The sequence below is a fragment of the Wyeomyia smithii genome, chromosome 3, assembly GCF_029784165.1.
Source record: "Wyeomyia smithii strain HCP4-BCI-WySm-NY-G18 chromosome 3, ASM2978416v1, whole genome shotgun sequence".
NCBI lineage: Eukaryota > Metazoa > Arthropoda > Insecta > Diptera > Culicidae > Wyeomyia > Wyeomyia smithii.
Window position 1 is genome coordinate 240,216,732 of NC_073696.1, and position 15,162 is coordinate 240,231,893.

The 15,162-nt window shown below is 38.4% G+C and overlaps 2 protein-coding genes across 8 annotated transcripts; both read right to left on the reverse strand.

Moving 5' to 3' along the window:
- Positions 1-5,212: 5,212 nt before the first annotated feature.
- LOC129727675 (high mobility group nucleosome-binding domain-containing protein 5) lies at positions 5,213-12,492 on the reverse strand. 6 transcript variants are annotated; one of them, XM_055685719.1, is made up of 3 exons: positions 12,384-12,492; positions 7,227-8,205; positions 5,213-6,729 (listed from the first exon to the last, which is right to left on the reverse strand). In XM_055685719.1, the coding sequence occupies exons 1-3, from the start codon at positions 12,426-12,428 to the stop codon at positions 6,671-6,673; spliced, it is 1,083 nt and encodes a 360-aa protein (XP_055541694.1). In that variant the 5' UTR covers positions 12,429-12,492; the 3' UTR covers positions 5,213-6,670. The 6 variants fall into 6 exon arrangements, with proteins under 6 accessions (XP_055541694.1, XP_055541693.1, XP_055541692.1 ...); XM_055685718.1 differs by lacking the exon at positions 12,384-12,492 and adding an exon at positions 10,369-10,643; XM_055685717.1 differs by lacking the exon at positions 12,384-12,492 and adding an exon at positions 10,015-10,185 and having other exon boundaries at positions 5,213-6,726.
- On the reverse strand, positions 12,428-14,167 carry LOC129727674 (cleavage stimulation factor subunit 1). 2 transcript variants are annotated; one of them, XM_055685715.1, is made up of 3 exons: positions 13,981-14,167; positions 12,745-13,927; positions 12,428-12,596 (listed from the first exon to the last, which is right to left on the reverse strand). In XM_055685715.1, the coding sequence occupies exons 1-3, from the start codon at positions 14,055-14,057 to the stop codon at positions 12,576-12,578; spliced, it is 1,281 nt and encodes a 426-aa protein (XP_055541690.1). In that variant the 5' UTR covers positions 14,058-14,167; the 3' UTR covers positions 12,428-12,575. The 2 variants fall into 2 exon arrangements, with proteins under 2 accessions (XP_055541690.1, XP_055541689.1); XM_055685714.1 differs by having other exon boundaries at positions 12,543-13,927.
- Positions 14,168-15,162: the final 995 nt, after the last annotated feature.

Sequence of the window (15,162 nt, forward strand, 5' to 3'; positions counted from 1 at the left end):
TGGATTGGGACAAATGCAACCTAAGAGTTTGTAGTACTTCAGCTGAACTTCAAGGAAAAGTATTGACATCATGATTCGACGAAGTCCTTTTTAACAATTACTTTCCTAATGTTATCAAGAAATAAGCTGAAATATGAGATAACTTTGTAAGGAAAAGTCCTGGAGATGCATAGTCTTTGGCGAAAATGTGTGTTTTGTGTGCCCTGACAATACCTCCAAGCAATGTTTTCTTGTAAAATGCAACTAACAAAAGTTAAGTTAAATACAATTGTGGAAAATGTTCTGGACTTTTTCAATCTCAATTCCAGTAAATTTCTGATTGTTAACGCCCTGTAATCCCGCATTTGTTTGACATTGATATTAAAGATTCGATTTCATTGTTTTTTATTTCTTTAAAATACTCCGGCGGCTTGTACGATACCTCCAGTCCCGTTTTCTGATAACATGAAAGACTTACTCTTGTCTCGTAAAGAGAGGAACCCTAGACATGATTTATACAATCGTACACTGTTTCAATGAAACATACGTTCTGAAAGTAACTCTCGCAGTAAGGCATGTTCATCATTCGAAGCGATTTGAGGCGAATGACCTCTCGTCCCTTTTAGCTGGTCTTGAGGTACGATAGTGGCCTAACAAGCCAGTCGTCGTAGGTTCGAGTCTCGACTCGGGAAAGACTGTTAGTGTTAGTAAGATCATCATAGCGCCTAGCCCCGCAATTGACTTGTACACTTTACAGTTGGCTGCGAAGTATGTGTATAATAAACAGAAGGTCGAGTACCGAATCGGAATGTAGCACCAAGAGCTTTGCTTTGCTTTTGACCTCTCGGTTACGGTTAAAATAATACTTATGTACGCCATTATCGGCTCACAGTTGTGTAAATACTTTTTTGTCGCAAACTTGGCGAATTAAGTTTCAGCATACAGATCATTAATCTGCCCAAAAAAGAGTGAAAATCAGCATCGCCAATAGGCGGTTCAGCGAATTAGCGGAACCTTTGAATAGAAAGTATTTGGGAATGATTCGCAATATAATGTTGTGCTGCTCTGATAATTGTGACTGTCAGCGTTTGAATGTTGAAAAAGATTTCGATGTCAATTTCCAGTTCATATTGCTATTTAAACACATTTGGGAATTTCTCCCAAGGAAAATTGGTTTTTCTCTGGGAACTATTTACCCTTAAGATTTACTCAAACAAATCGTTTTAGTCTTTGAAGTGTCAATAGTTATGAATAATGAACAAATTAGACAGGTAAGCTTTTCCCATTGAAAACACTGTTTCGGGTCTGTATACAACAATCACTTAGTGAGCTTAACGTAACAACGAAAATTTGCTACCCCAAAAAACCGCAGCAAACCAGAGACGCATTTAGAAAGGCAGATTTTAGCAGATTCACATTTGACAGTCAATTTGCTGGAATGAAGATCGCCTAACCCCTCAAAACGAGACTGTGGACTACTGGAACTCACCCGAGCACCGAGTATCATGAGAAATGCATCATTACTCTTTTGATTTTCACCGTAGATTTCGCACACTAATAGAAAAATCTAATTTTATATCATCTATTCAGTCACGAAGGCACTCAGTCACTGTTTATCGCATTGTTGTACCCCCGTCGTAATGTTATAATGCTAGTCACAGTTTCAATAATTGTTTCTGTTTTGCGAACAGCCCTACTATCGAATTATACAACATTCGTATATTTCAAAGCTAATCAAGTGAAAAAAAAAATCTTCTGTATACAACACCATCTTTAAACACCTTAGAATTGAGGTTGATTTGTGTAAATTTCGTTTGACATACAGCAGCCTTGTTTCTACTAAGTAAGTGACCTCCGTCTATCCGAAGCATAAAACTCTGAACAGCTTCGCAGTTGAAACGTTAAACTCATGACTAAGTTTATTGAAATGGTTCAGACCTCACTCACTTACTTGTGGGATGTTATACATTCGAGTGGTGACGAAAAGAGATAAGCAGTAGGTACCCCTCGTTCTTGCTGTTGTGGGAAATTGTTTTGAAAAAACCGACAAGTTAGGCATGCTTTGTTCAAACAGAATGCCACGATGGAGCCTCCAACTTCATTTGATCAAGTAGTGGAAATTCCAATCATCACTTTTAACACAAACACACACACACAAAAATCGTGAAAGGAAACCAGAAGCCTTAGCACGAAATGCTGCGCGGCAACATCAGCATGATCTGTTAATGATGCAATGTTGGAGTGCTGTGCATGGCTATCGTGGTTGGTGGTTAGCAAAATAACACTGGGCTCATCCATCCATCTGAGCCCCATTCCACATTCAACTCGCCGGCTACAATCAGACAGGTAATGGGCTGCCCAATGGTCCTGGTAAGATGATCACATTTGTCGGGTTACATCACTAACTACAATTTATCTGTCAGCTGACTCCAACCAACCCGTGGTCGCTACTTCGAAACAATGGGAAAATCACTATTAAACGTATCGCTAGTTTTGGAGTGGATGGTTCAAATGACTTCAAGGTCTTGGTGAAGAGAAATTTTCATTTGATAATTAAACTGAACCGTTTATTTGTTTCAAACTCCATGACTACAACATGTACGTTTCTACAGGTGGGAGAGTTGTACATAGCCACAGCTTCAGATGTCGTCTAAGCTAAAACACAACTGATCAGGCCCGCTTCTTTCACAAGTTGTGAGTTTTTTAAGCCTTTCAGCACAAAGAAAACTCGCGGCACGTCGGAGCCCCATTTTGCCTGCCCGTCGCGTTGTGGCGCTGATCGCAATGATCACCAGGGCTAATTATGATTAACGCCCTTACCTTTACACTTAGCTTTATGTTTTGTTGAATGGCTCTCGGACGGATCATTTCGACAAGATAAAACATTTGAATAAAATCGTTAAACTGCATAGAGTGACGAAAAAAGACAACCACGGGCTGTACGCTACGCTTTGCTCTCCGGTAAACAAGATTATCCTACAAAACAATGGTGATTCGTATGTGGCAAAACAGTTTGATGGCATCTTACCCAACAACAAGCAAAGTGTAGCTGAATTGCTTAATAACGATGTATCATTGATGTGTGAATACCTTTTTTTTAGAAATTATAGTAAGGCTGATACAAATTTCGAATTCTTTTTATGTCCAAGATTATCAAAGTTCAAAGTTCAAATCAAAGGGGTGGCAAAAAATAAATAACACCGAGACGAAAAAAAAAGAAATATCTTTGATAAAAGTTTGTGTGCAAGTTATGAGGTTTGTAACTTGCACTCAAATAAATGTTTAAAAATAACACTTTATTATTATTATTTATTTCGCTTGCCTTTCGACGACACTCTCGCTGTCACCTGACTTGTTTGTTGCTAAACTAAGCATTTATGCTGTCGGAAAACCAATGAAATGAACAAAACGGTTTGAGCTTTTTTTTTCTTACCCTTCCAATATTCAAGATTTTTGAAGGGGGGGGGGGGGGGGGTGACATAAAATGAAAATAAAATTTGTAACGGCCTAACTAATAATCGTAGTACCTAACATTATGTGAAATCGTATATTTGACGTTGTCTGAAAGTTCCAAATGCTCACCATTGAGTCTTATATTATACAGTGCATTTTTTTTTTTCGTGTAAATGGGATGATTGCAATTTTTGAAGAATTCCTTAGCATGTATTTCTCTTCTTGACATCTTGTTAATTCAATGAATAATGCAACTGTCGAAGAAATCATGAGATGAATGATCAAATACGCCTTCTACATCTAGCCACGAGCAAAATTCTTTCACTGCAATATGTAGAGTTTTCTAGTTATTCACGATTCATTGTATAAAGCGCTGTTACAAACAATTCGCCTTCCTGATATGCAAATTGATATTTGCTAAAACCTAACATTACTGCGCACCATTTCCAACGTACATATTTCCTTAAACTATCATTTTTTTAGATCAAGTCATTTTCAAGAAATGGTCGAACCTGGTAAACTAATGATCTAACCTGGTGAACTAATACCTAACAAACAAAAACGCCCCGGATAAGAGCAAATATAGAATCAATAGGTCTGCATGAATCAAACGCTGGACAACACTGAGTAGTCAAGTTTCATCTAGAGAATGTCTACAATAACATCTACCAACGGCCCGCCACAGCAACAATGATGCCGAAGTAGTTGGTTAGCACGAAGATTATGGGCCATCAGTGGACCAATTTTCGCAAATTTCCATTGCGACCCGGAGACGCCACATGATGCAGTCAGTCGCTGTGATGCGAAGTTGCATACCAGTACAATCGATGCTGTGAAACAAAATTACCCCACCCTACATCATCGCGGCGCTGAAACGAATCGTGTAAACTAGTGTACAATAATACCCTTGCGTAAATTTTTTGATAAAACAAAATTGATAACCTCGTCTGGGGTCCAAAAGGCGGCTATAAAGAATCATAATGGTTAAATGTTTAACCGTGTGTGAATGCCGATAGAGAGAAAGAGAGAATTTCGCGGAGTGTGCATAGCAAATAGTTAACTTGATTGTTGATAGCGCTAGCGCTTTTATGCGGGCCGGCATTCCACGCGTAGTGGAAACAGCCTGTTAGTAATGCAAAATTTTCCTCTTCTCAACAGTTAACCTCTGAATCACTACACTAGATACCAACACCAACGCCTCCAACAATAGAATCAAATCATCTATAAACATAAACAACACTTAAAGCTCGCGATAGTATCCAGTAGTACCGATTAAGGTGGGCATTGAACTTTTCAACCCCCCTAAGCAGCTCCATATATGTTCTATGAGCGAAAGACCTGTAAAATTTGACTAACAGAAGCGAAACCTAAAAGACAGCATAAAATGCAGTCACCCTAATCTACAGTTAAAAGCTGTCAAAAAGCTTTCCTATGCTTTCAGGTAACCCATGTAAACTTGTATGGAAGTGATATAACTTGATGTCAGTTGTTTGCAATATACGTTCTTATGTTTGATTAAAAATTAATTTAATTAGGTATATCAAACTTGAATTGACGAAAATGATTGTCGATTGTAAATACTGTTTGCAAACATGTAGAAACATGCACGTCTATCATCTATAATTTAACATAAATGCTTTAAAAATGAGCAAATGCCGCAGCACAGTGAATACCAAGCCGCAGTTCTGTATTAGAAGTGGATCAAGCGGCACTAAACGACTCAAAGGAAAAAAGAAGGCCAGTCATCAGTGTAATTGCGCAGCCACCAGCACCCTATCGGTATTTTTGTTTTGTTTTTCCATATTTCTGTATTTATCATCTCTTTCTGTCTCATTCACGACACAATAATAAAATAACCTATACATTAGTTAAAAAGAGACCAGTTTTTTTGTTTCTTTTTTGTTTTTTTTTTTTTCTGTTTTCCCTATTTTGTGTAGTGATCTGTCGCGTACAACACGCGCGTATATGTTACGTGTTTGTTATCAGGTTCCTGTCTGTAGTAGTCGAAAGTAATGTAAACTCGGTGATCATTTTGTGTAAAGATTTTCCATATATTTATCGGTTTCCACCAATATATCTTTCTTTGCTTTAAAGTATAAATCATATCTCTAAGATGGCAAAAATTAAACTGAAATTCCTTTAGAAAAGTTATTTTCGCCGGTAGAAATCAAATACAGACAAGTAGGTACTCGCTAGGTGTTGATTGAGTCCAACTTTACAATAGCCAAAATGGTCCTTTCCCTGCTTTTGTTTTATAGTAAAGGCTTGCCTGGGTAGCAGCAAATACCTGTTTGGCTTGTAACAATCCTGCAGCAGCATGCCGCTGCTCTCGGCAAGTTCAGGTATCAATGGGAAAAACTTACTACTCTCGGTGCAACTGTACTAACTATTGTGGATATGAAAAAATAAAAACGAAAGAAAAGCGAAAGGATAGACACAGTAGGAAACTAGCAGCAAATCATAAGTTATACATTTAAATGTTGCTCGCGTTAGAGTCCTTAAGTTTTGCGCTTATTTGCTATCATACATGATTTTTGTTTTGTTTAGCTTTGTGTAAATGTCTCAATTGCTACAATAGGTTCTGTTTACAGTATTAGTTGTGTGCTAAATTCTGTTTCAGGTCCGTTCTCTGATCAAACAAAAAGATGAAAACATCTATATTTTCCCTAATTCTAGCGATCTGATTCTTATCAATGATTAAATCTGTAATTAATTAGTGTATATTTTACATCTTTCTTCCGTTATTTTATTTTTGCTTTATTTTGAATCTACAAATGGTATGAGGGTGTTGCTATCAAGTCCAAATTTTTAAAACAGAGTTAAATGTAGAACCTTCCGGCCTTTGCTACGTCAAAATTTTTCTCAGTGGGAGAATGGGATGCTTACTTCAAGCAAAAACAAGAAGAAAAAGTTTGAGAATCGAGTTACTTGACTTCCAGCAAGTATCTGCGAAAACATTCGTGCAAGAAAATTTTGTCAGAGGATAAATTTAAAAAAAATAATCAATTGTTAATAGTGAATGTAAGAAATGCAAGTTGGTTGTCATTCTATTTTGTGGTAGTCGTCTCCCTCTCTCTCTTTCTCACTGCTGATGTCCCGTCGTGCGATTCTATGGGACCGTACGATTGAATGTAGTTGTTTTTTGTATGTTAGCATTCCAAAACAAAAGAACTTGTAAAGGAAATGATGATAACGTAGTATCTGTTTAGGCTTGCAAAAAGGTACCTTCCGTATTCGTCTACTGTGCTGCCGTCGGTTCAACGGATGTCGGTTCTGCTGGTATGATTTTGGGTTCTGCTGGAATAAAAAAGAAGAGTATAAGATTGCAGTTATGCTAAAAAACAAAAGGATCTAAAAATAGAAGAGATAAATAGCTACGGACTCAATGGTTCCTAGTTTAATCTTTATTGTCATTGCCTTGATGATATAAATATCGACAATTATTATTATAGGGGAAAAATATTGCCAATGTAGATATATAAAAACTAAATAAAGATGCAAAACGAATACAATTATGTTAGAATTATTCTATGAATTAAAATGCTTCAAACAAATCTTTTCATTAACCAAAATAATTCAATCATATATTACCCCTGTACATTCATTAAAATGTTTTATTGCAACAGCAAAATGATGATGGCAAAACGTTGCTTACACTTTTATTCTTGAAAAAACTCAAAATAATGAAATTTCTATTTGAACGAATTGCCTATCCTAGTTTGTTTATTTATGTACATTCCTTTACATATTTATGTACGAGCTCCACTTACACTATTAAGTACTAATGAACTCACCATTAGTCTCCAGTTTCGTCTCGTCCACGTTGTTCTCAACAGCGGCAACATCGTTCGTCTTATTCGTGGATTCTGTGCTACAGACATCATTAGCCTTGACCGATTCCTTTACTATTGCTACCTGCTCAACCGCTTCCACTTCCGATTCTTCTGGTTCGTGCGTCGAACTGCCGTTACCTTCCACCTGAACCGGTGCAGACTCAGCGGGTGCCGGAGCTGAGGTTTCCTTCGCTTCTTCGGCAGGTGTTACAACAGCAGGAGTTTCAGCGGGCTTACTGGGCTCTTCGACTGCTTTTTCTTTAACGGGTTCAGTTACGTCAACGGCCACGGATGCAGCAGGAGTAGATTCTTTCACCGGCGTCGTCGTTGTCGTCGGTTCTTCCGGTTTTGGATCTTTCTTTTCTTCCACTGAACTCTCGTTCTTATTCTCCTTTTCTTTGACCACGTCTTCAACATCCACATCCATCTTTTCCGGAACCGATTTCTCTGGTTTTTCCTCTTTCTGTTTCTCTGTGCTATTTACAACAGCGTCAACCTTATCCTGCTCTTTCTTGTCCGTTTCATCAGATTTCTCGCCAACCTCGAGCTTTGCCTCTTCATCTTTTTTGGCATCGACCGTTGCATCCTTCGAATCTTCATCTTTATTTGTCTCTTGTTCGTGCTCATCTTCCTTGTCTTCAGCGTCCTCTTTTTCTTTCATTGGTCTTCCCCGTTTCTTGGGAGTTTTGGCCTCAGCATCTGGGGACTTCTCCTCGTCATCGTCATCCTTTTTCCCTCGGCCACGTTTCGGGGTAGCCGCCGTGCGAGATTTCTTTGCCGGTGGGGTAGCCGGTGCGGTTGGTGTCGAATTAACACCACGTGTACTTGCCCGGGTACGACGGCGGCCTCCTTCCTCCGAAGGATCCATGCCCATGTTCTTCAGAAGTTCTTCACTTTCTTTCTGGAATGCGTCCTTACGCTTCGATGGTGTACGCTTGGTCTAAAAATAAGTGTAAAATACAAATTTGTGAATTAGTGTCTGTTAGTAACACGGCTAGAGTGGGAAAGCAAATTTTGCTGGATCTATCACAAGATAATTTCCCTTTTCTTGGCCTGACAGTACCAATTACAATTATTTTGGGCATATTTATCTTACATGTATTTGTTTAATTGTTCATTATACTAACCATGACACAAATCAGAAAAGCTCACCAGTGTGAGGAGTTATGGTTTATTTGTAGTGGTAACTTTCAATGTAGAATGCAAGATGAAGGAAAATCAACTTGAGATGTGTCCAACGCGGCATGCATCACTGACAGACGAAAATAGTGAAAACACGCGTAGGTGAACAAAGCAAACGTAAGCCAAAGAAAAATATAATAAAATAAACCGTAACTATTGACGATGTTTTGCAAAATTATTATCGACGAGCATCTAAAGCAATGTTATGTCAGCACTACTGCATACATATACCTACAGCCCGTGCGTCGTTTCCACATCATGTGCCAAGTCTGGCGTTGATAAGTGTTCGCAAGAGTTCCAAACCGGTGGTCAAGTTTGCATTAGTTTTAGCATTTCTTCGCCCAACATCCAAAAACAAATTTTCCAATATTTTAAGATACAATTTCTCAAATTGTTTCCGTATTGTGTGCACATAAACAAAAATCTACTTTTCAGATGCTATGAAATAGCCGGCGCAAAACTCTGCGTGGCGGTGCAATAAATAACCTGCTTACGATTACATGTTAATTATTACAACTTTGCAACTTTGTTAAGACACCATACACTTCTATTTATATGAACATCGAATATGGAAAATCAACCTAAATTTAATTTTACTGACATACTGAGAAAAGAATAAATTTTGTTTTTTTTTTTAACAACCGGCTACTGATTGAGGTTAGGAGGCGTGATAAACAAATTTTTATTTTCTGTACACCCGTGCGTTGCAGTCGCAGCTCCAATACTAACAAGTACTTCGACGTTTATAAAAATGCAACGAAATCTTTGTTTTGACGTATTCTGATTTTCCTAAACAATTACAATAAATTACACTTTCAACATTAACTCAAACAAGGAATTTAGATCTATTTTTTCATTATTTTTATCTCATATTTATCCATGTTCGAACGAAAGTGAGCAAACAATTGGTAAACCGACACAAGGATGCAATACTCCCAAAATTTAGAACAAATTGAACAAATATAAAGACATAACTATAATGGACAAACCGGTTCTAAAAATCTCACGTTTCAGCAAATAAACATTGGCTTGGTCGAATTATTCATGATTGCTTGTTTTTCTAGTTTGCATTTTCTACAAATACATCCAAAGTAATAAGCGGATGAAACAACCAAGAACCATAATGATTTAAGATGTTCAAAATTGTCATAAAAATATTTCAAAATATAGAAAAATACGCGAACTATTTGAGGTAAATAACCCTATTATTTATGATATCACTAAGCGCATATATATACACAATCGTCCGTTATGTGATTTCAAACTCGAAAGTTGCAAGACACACACACATACATCTGCACGTACACATTTCAAGCTTGCTTTTTCGTGACAAACACGTAATTTCAGCAAACAATAAATCTTCCATAGACACCACGGCCGGCCAATCTCCGCCAACCAAAAACAATCCACAATGAGATTACCTCCCCAGAACCATACATTTATACATTAATCCATACATAGCCTTCTGGATCGATTCCGATTCGAAGCTTCGCGTCACTTGAAAATTTTCCTCATTTCATCACGCACTAACACTGTCATAACTTTCATTTGATGACACCAACATTACCGAGCGTAGAAACGAGTCGAAAACCCATTCCGGGACGAGGGAAAAGATGGAAGCAGCAAAGCCTAGCGCTACTGGCCTGAAACCTTCCGGGTTTTCAAACTGGGCAGCTTCCACCCTGGAACAGCCAAGTTCAGTCAACCATCCAACGGATAGCATTCCTGTTTGAACGGGAAAATACACGCCCTGTTCAAGATGACGCCACAGCCTTATTTTGCCTTTTCCGCCAACCAAAAGCGCAAATAAAGATGGACATTTTTCGCTCCCGCTCGAAATCCCAAGCGCGATGACGATACAGAACTCGGGCCCCCTTCACACTTGCAGGGAAAAGCAAAAAAAAACTCGCTGCGTACTTACCGGCGTTTTCACCTCCACTTCCGTCGGTACGGCTGCTGTTTCCGTAGTATTCGATTCCGACATCTCGTATCAGGTGCTTTCGACAGGATATTATTCTGATTAGTCCAATATATAGCTTGTAATATTCCGAATCCGCGCTTTGCACAGGGTCAAAATAACATGAAACGTTTTTCTACCTCGCGAACGCACTCTCTCTTTCGTAGCACACAGCTCAACAGCGAAGCCACAAGCACCACAGTTCGGTAGGCAGTCGAAAAGCAAACTCATACTCAACTGAACTCGACGTCTCTCTTTCTCTCGTAGTTTTCACACACGAGGAACACGAGTGCAAAAGCAAAACGAGGTAGCAACAAGATGGTTACTGAATAGGTACTGAACTACACAATATTCTTTGTGTACATAATTAACACTGTATCTACATTTTGATTTGAAAAATAAGACAAAAAATTGAATGATATTCTGCTGCTTAATTTGGCTATTAGATAAGATACCATATGAAAGGATTAAAACTATTAAATTAATTATGTAACAAATGTTTGGTTGTATTTAATTCGGTACCTGCCAGTCGTACATCTTGGCAAAGCGACAAACAAGATGCAAACTGAACGAAAATTTACAAAACCGGGAGAAATTGAACGAAGCTTTGACGACCAAGATGGCTGCCAACGCGTCGCTGCGCGGTTAGCGTGCGTCGTTCGTATCAAACGTACAGTGACGACGTAATTAATGTTGCCCAGCTAGTCGTATATTATATGTATATATAAACAAATAAAGGCGACTGCAGAATAAATTTAATTTGATTTATGGCAAGTAGATTTTAATCCATAATTACGCAGTTACCAATATTAACTATAGATTTTAGCAGTAATTCAAGTCTAATAGAAGCCATAGTCTTGAATAACAATAAAATGTATTCAACAGTAACTGTGGGTAACAAACAATAATGCCGGGTAAACATAGAGAAATTAAATTACGAATTACAAAACTACTCTAAAAACAAGAACCTTTTACGGATGATAATTCATATGGTTTAACGATTGTCACATTTTCAAGTATTGAGGACATTGCTACCATCCTTGTGATATCAAGGTGGCCAATAAACGATAAATATCAAAATATATTAACCAATATCTTATCTGTATTATCAAAATGTTTTTGAGCCCCTAGGCTACAACTATGTTTTTAGTAACTCAAAAACAAATTTATCATTTTTATTCTTGAAACCGTTTCACATTCGCATAAAAGTATCGAAAGTTTGAATACTCATTTTCGTTCAAACAATCCAAAACGGAAATAACATTTTCTTAATTCGTACGTATTTTTTCGTACGATTGTCGACTACGGCCGTATACGAGAATAAATGATTATTTCTATCAACGAAATCCTACAGCAAACATGGCTCGTGAACACCAGTTTTTTAAATTCGATATTTTAACTTGTTTACTTTTGTGACGTTGGAAAACTGGAACGAAATTAATCGTGTAGCCGTATTTAGAAATAAAATTGATTTATGCAGTTTCATCTAATGTTCAGACAAGTAAGAGGAAATCAACCCACTTTGTTCACCCAGTTTCTAGCCCGAGTTTAAATAATTCGCTATTAGTTACACATATGAATTGCTGAATGAAAAGTTTAGTTTTATTTTATGTTCATTATCTTCCGTACAAGTACATACATAGTATTTGAAAAAGTCTCGCCAATATTATGCATTATAATCCTAGTCTTTATTTTTTATCATGTTTATATCTGCAACAACTACATCTAACTGTTGTTAGCATTAATTAAAACATATTTAAAAAAAAAAATGAAATAAAAATTCCTTACACTGTCAAACATTTTCTAACTGTTGAGGTATGTATTATATGCTACGCAATTATTTAAATAACGAAAGTTGAATTCAATGGTTTATCTATTGACTGACTAAAATCGTGGCAACGAAAGTCGAATAGTACAATCCATTTAAAAACATGTTGATTCCAAAAGTAAAATCCAAACGATAGTAGAAAAATACTCACCGACTGAAAGCCACCAAAAATTAGGCGAAAACTTCTCAGTAACATTTTCTGCCACCTGCGTCACTTACTTGCGAAACCGAACTAAAGCGGGCATCTTCAAAACATACAGGCCGTACGCCTAACGGCCGTGAACGTCGCAAACGGCAGGCCCAGTATCGGATTACCGTGTGCGGTATTTAGTTTCGTTTTTATTCAGCGTGTTTCATGATGGACCTATAATAGGCAATAAAAGAATGAAATGCGATAGCAGTTAATATTGTAGTCAATGCTACTAGTATAAAGATCGGTATAAAATGGTTTGAACATGCTGGATTCTTTTTCAATATGCTCAACTCTACTAGTGCGAATTGGATCGTCTCACCCAGAATCGTGCCCGATAGTCGTCCGAACAGGTCAGGAAAGCCGGATGATTCGGCGAATGGACGATAAAGCGAACGGCCCCGTTGTGACCCAGCGACATCAAATGGCACCGAGATGCGTTACGCGAATTCCATGAACAGAGTGAAGTAGTAACCTCATCAGGAAAAAGAACATAGTCTTCCGTGTGATTGAAAACGGCTTGAGTCTGATGTTCCTGTTTTCCAGTGGTGCCGGCCCCGGTGTAAGCAATCAAACATCGACTGGTGCTCAATTCCCAAAGTTTGACGAGCGAGTCCTGACCGGATGAAAGCAAATATTTTCCATTGCGGGTAAACACAACCGAGCAGATTTCTGAACCATCGTGGGCTTGCGCAAAAGTATTGATACAACGGCCACTAACGCCATCCCATAACTTAATTGAGCCGTCCATGCTTCCGGTGGCGTACACTTTAGCATTCACTGCGTATCGCACGCACGTAATAGAATCGGTATGCTGCTGAGAAGGAATAGCGCTGACGAAGCATTGCCCTGTTTGTACGTCATAAACTCGCAGCACATGATGATCTGTTCCAACAGCCATGTAGTCCCCAGTTGGGTGAAATGCCAGGCAACGAACTGGCGAACAATCGCTCAAAACCCGATGTGCTTTCTTAACGGATGCCTTTGAAATATCAAACAATTTGACCGTGTGATCACGTGCAGCTGAAGCGAGAATCTGATCTTTTGGATGAAATTCCAAATACGATACTTCGTCCGTGTGATCATACAATGTACGGATAACGGGATGACCCTGCTGCTCCCTACCGGGTTCCTGTTCATCAGGTGCCGACTTTGCTAACATTCGGTCTACATCTAAAATTTTAATGCTAGCATCCACACTCCCGGTGGCCACCAGTTGCCCATCATAACTGAAACAACCGGCCCGGCAAGCAGCTTTGTGGGATGTAACGTAAGCCGTTTCATACGATGCCGGTTCCGGGGCAAGTACAGAACTTTCAATCTCAAATTCCAAATCCAATCCAGAGGTTACTTCATCGAAGACATTGGTAGGCTTGTTTGTATCGATTTGACTAGCCTGCCGAAAAATGTTCAACAAACGATCTGACGGCGGGCATGGTGGATCGGCTCGTACTAACCCAGTCAGTTCTACTGCTAGCTGATGATGACCATCATAAAATAATTGACTGAAAATAATTACATGTTGATCAAACGAACATTATTATTGTTTATTAATTACCTTATCATTAGCCGATACAGAAGCTCTCGACATTTGACCACATTTTTAGGGTCAACAAAATCCGAATCACGCATCATTTTTATTAAAACTTACGAGGTATTACTTTGAAAACCCAGTAAACTTTTTAACCTGAGCAAACAGCAAATAAACAAAACGTTTTTCGCTTTACACTGACGCCGGTATTAAATTTGACATGACACCAGAGATGCCAGATGTTTTTGAAAAATGTCTGCAACTGCTCGAAAAACCGAAAAAATGTGCTCTAAATCTGAAAAAAATCTACCCGTAATCCGAAAAAATTTCGCTCGCGCAGGCAAAAGTCTGTGAAAATCTGCTCACATTTTAAGAAAATCTGCGCAAATATAAGGAGAATCTGACAAAAATCGGCAGAAACCGTGGAAAACTGCAAATATCTGAAAATCACTAAAAATCTGCACACGGACTCCAAAAATCTGCGTTTTGCAGACAAATCTGCACATTTGGTATCCCTGCATGACACAAATAGGTGAAGCTACACACTAAAAGCGCAGCACCCATTTGCTGGGTGAAAATATACCCACACTAAACTTTTTTTGCTGTAATTCAGTAAACTTTCACTGAATTTTGCCACTCTGAAACTTCAGTAATCCTAATCCATTCAGCAATGAAATATTACTGAAAGTTTCAGCAATGTGAAATGTCATTCATGTTTGACAGACTTTTACCACATACATAAGACATACGTAACACTCAGGAAGAAATCTTCCAAAAAAGTTGGTACAAAATGAACTACTCGAAAGTACCAACCTCTGAAAAAAACCTCTGTTTGAGTAGTTTATGGAGGTTGTGTACCTGCGCAGCCCTGCATTTGTCTCGGTCCCACTCGAAAAATGCAGCATTGATTTTGTAAACAACTTTTTGACAGTTTCGTAAGGGATTTTGTTGAGGGCTCGAGTAGAGCCGCGATGAAGAAAATTCATCCCGTCTTTTTCGTCGAGCAGTTCATACTGGTGTTGGTACCGGGTGATGTGGGGCAAAGAGTACCAAAAAAATCGCCAGTGTTGCGTATGTCTAAGTATGTGGTACTACCACATACATAAGACATACGTAACACTGGCGTTTTTTTCTGGTACACGTTGCCCCATAGTACTCCGTACCTCGTCCTGTCCAGCTGCTCGACAAATAATTAACAAAATGAATTTT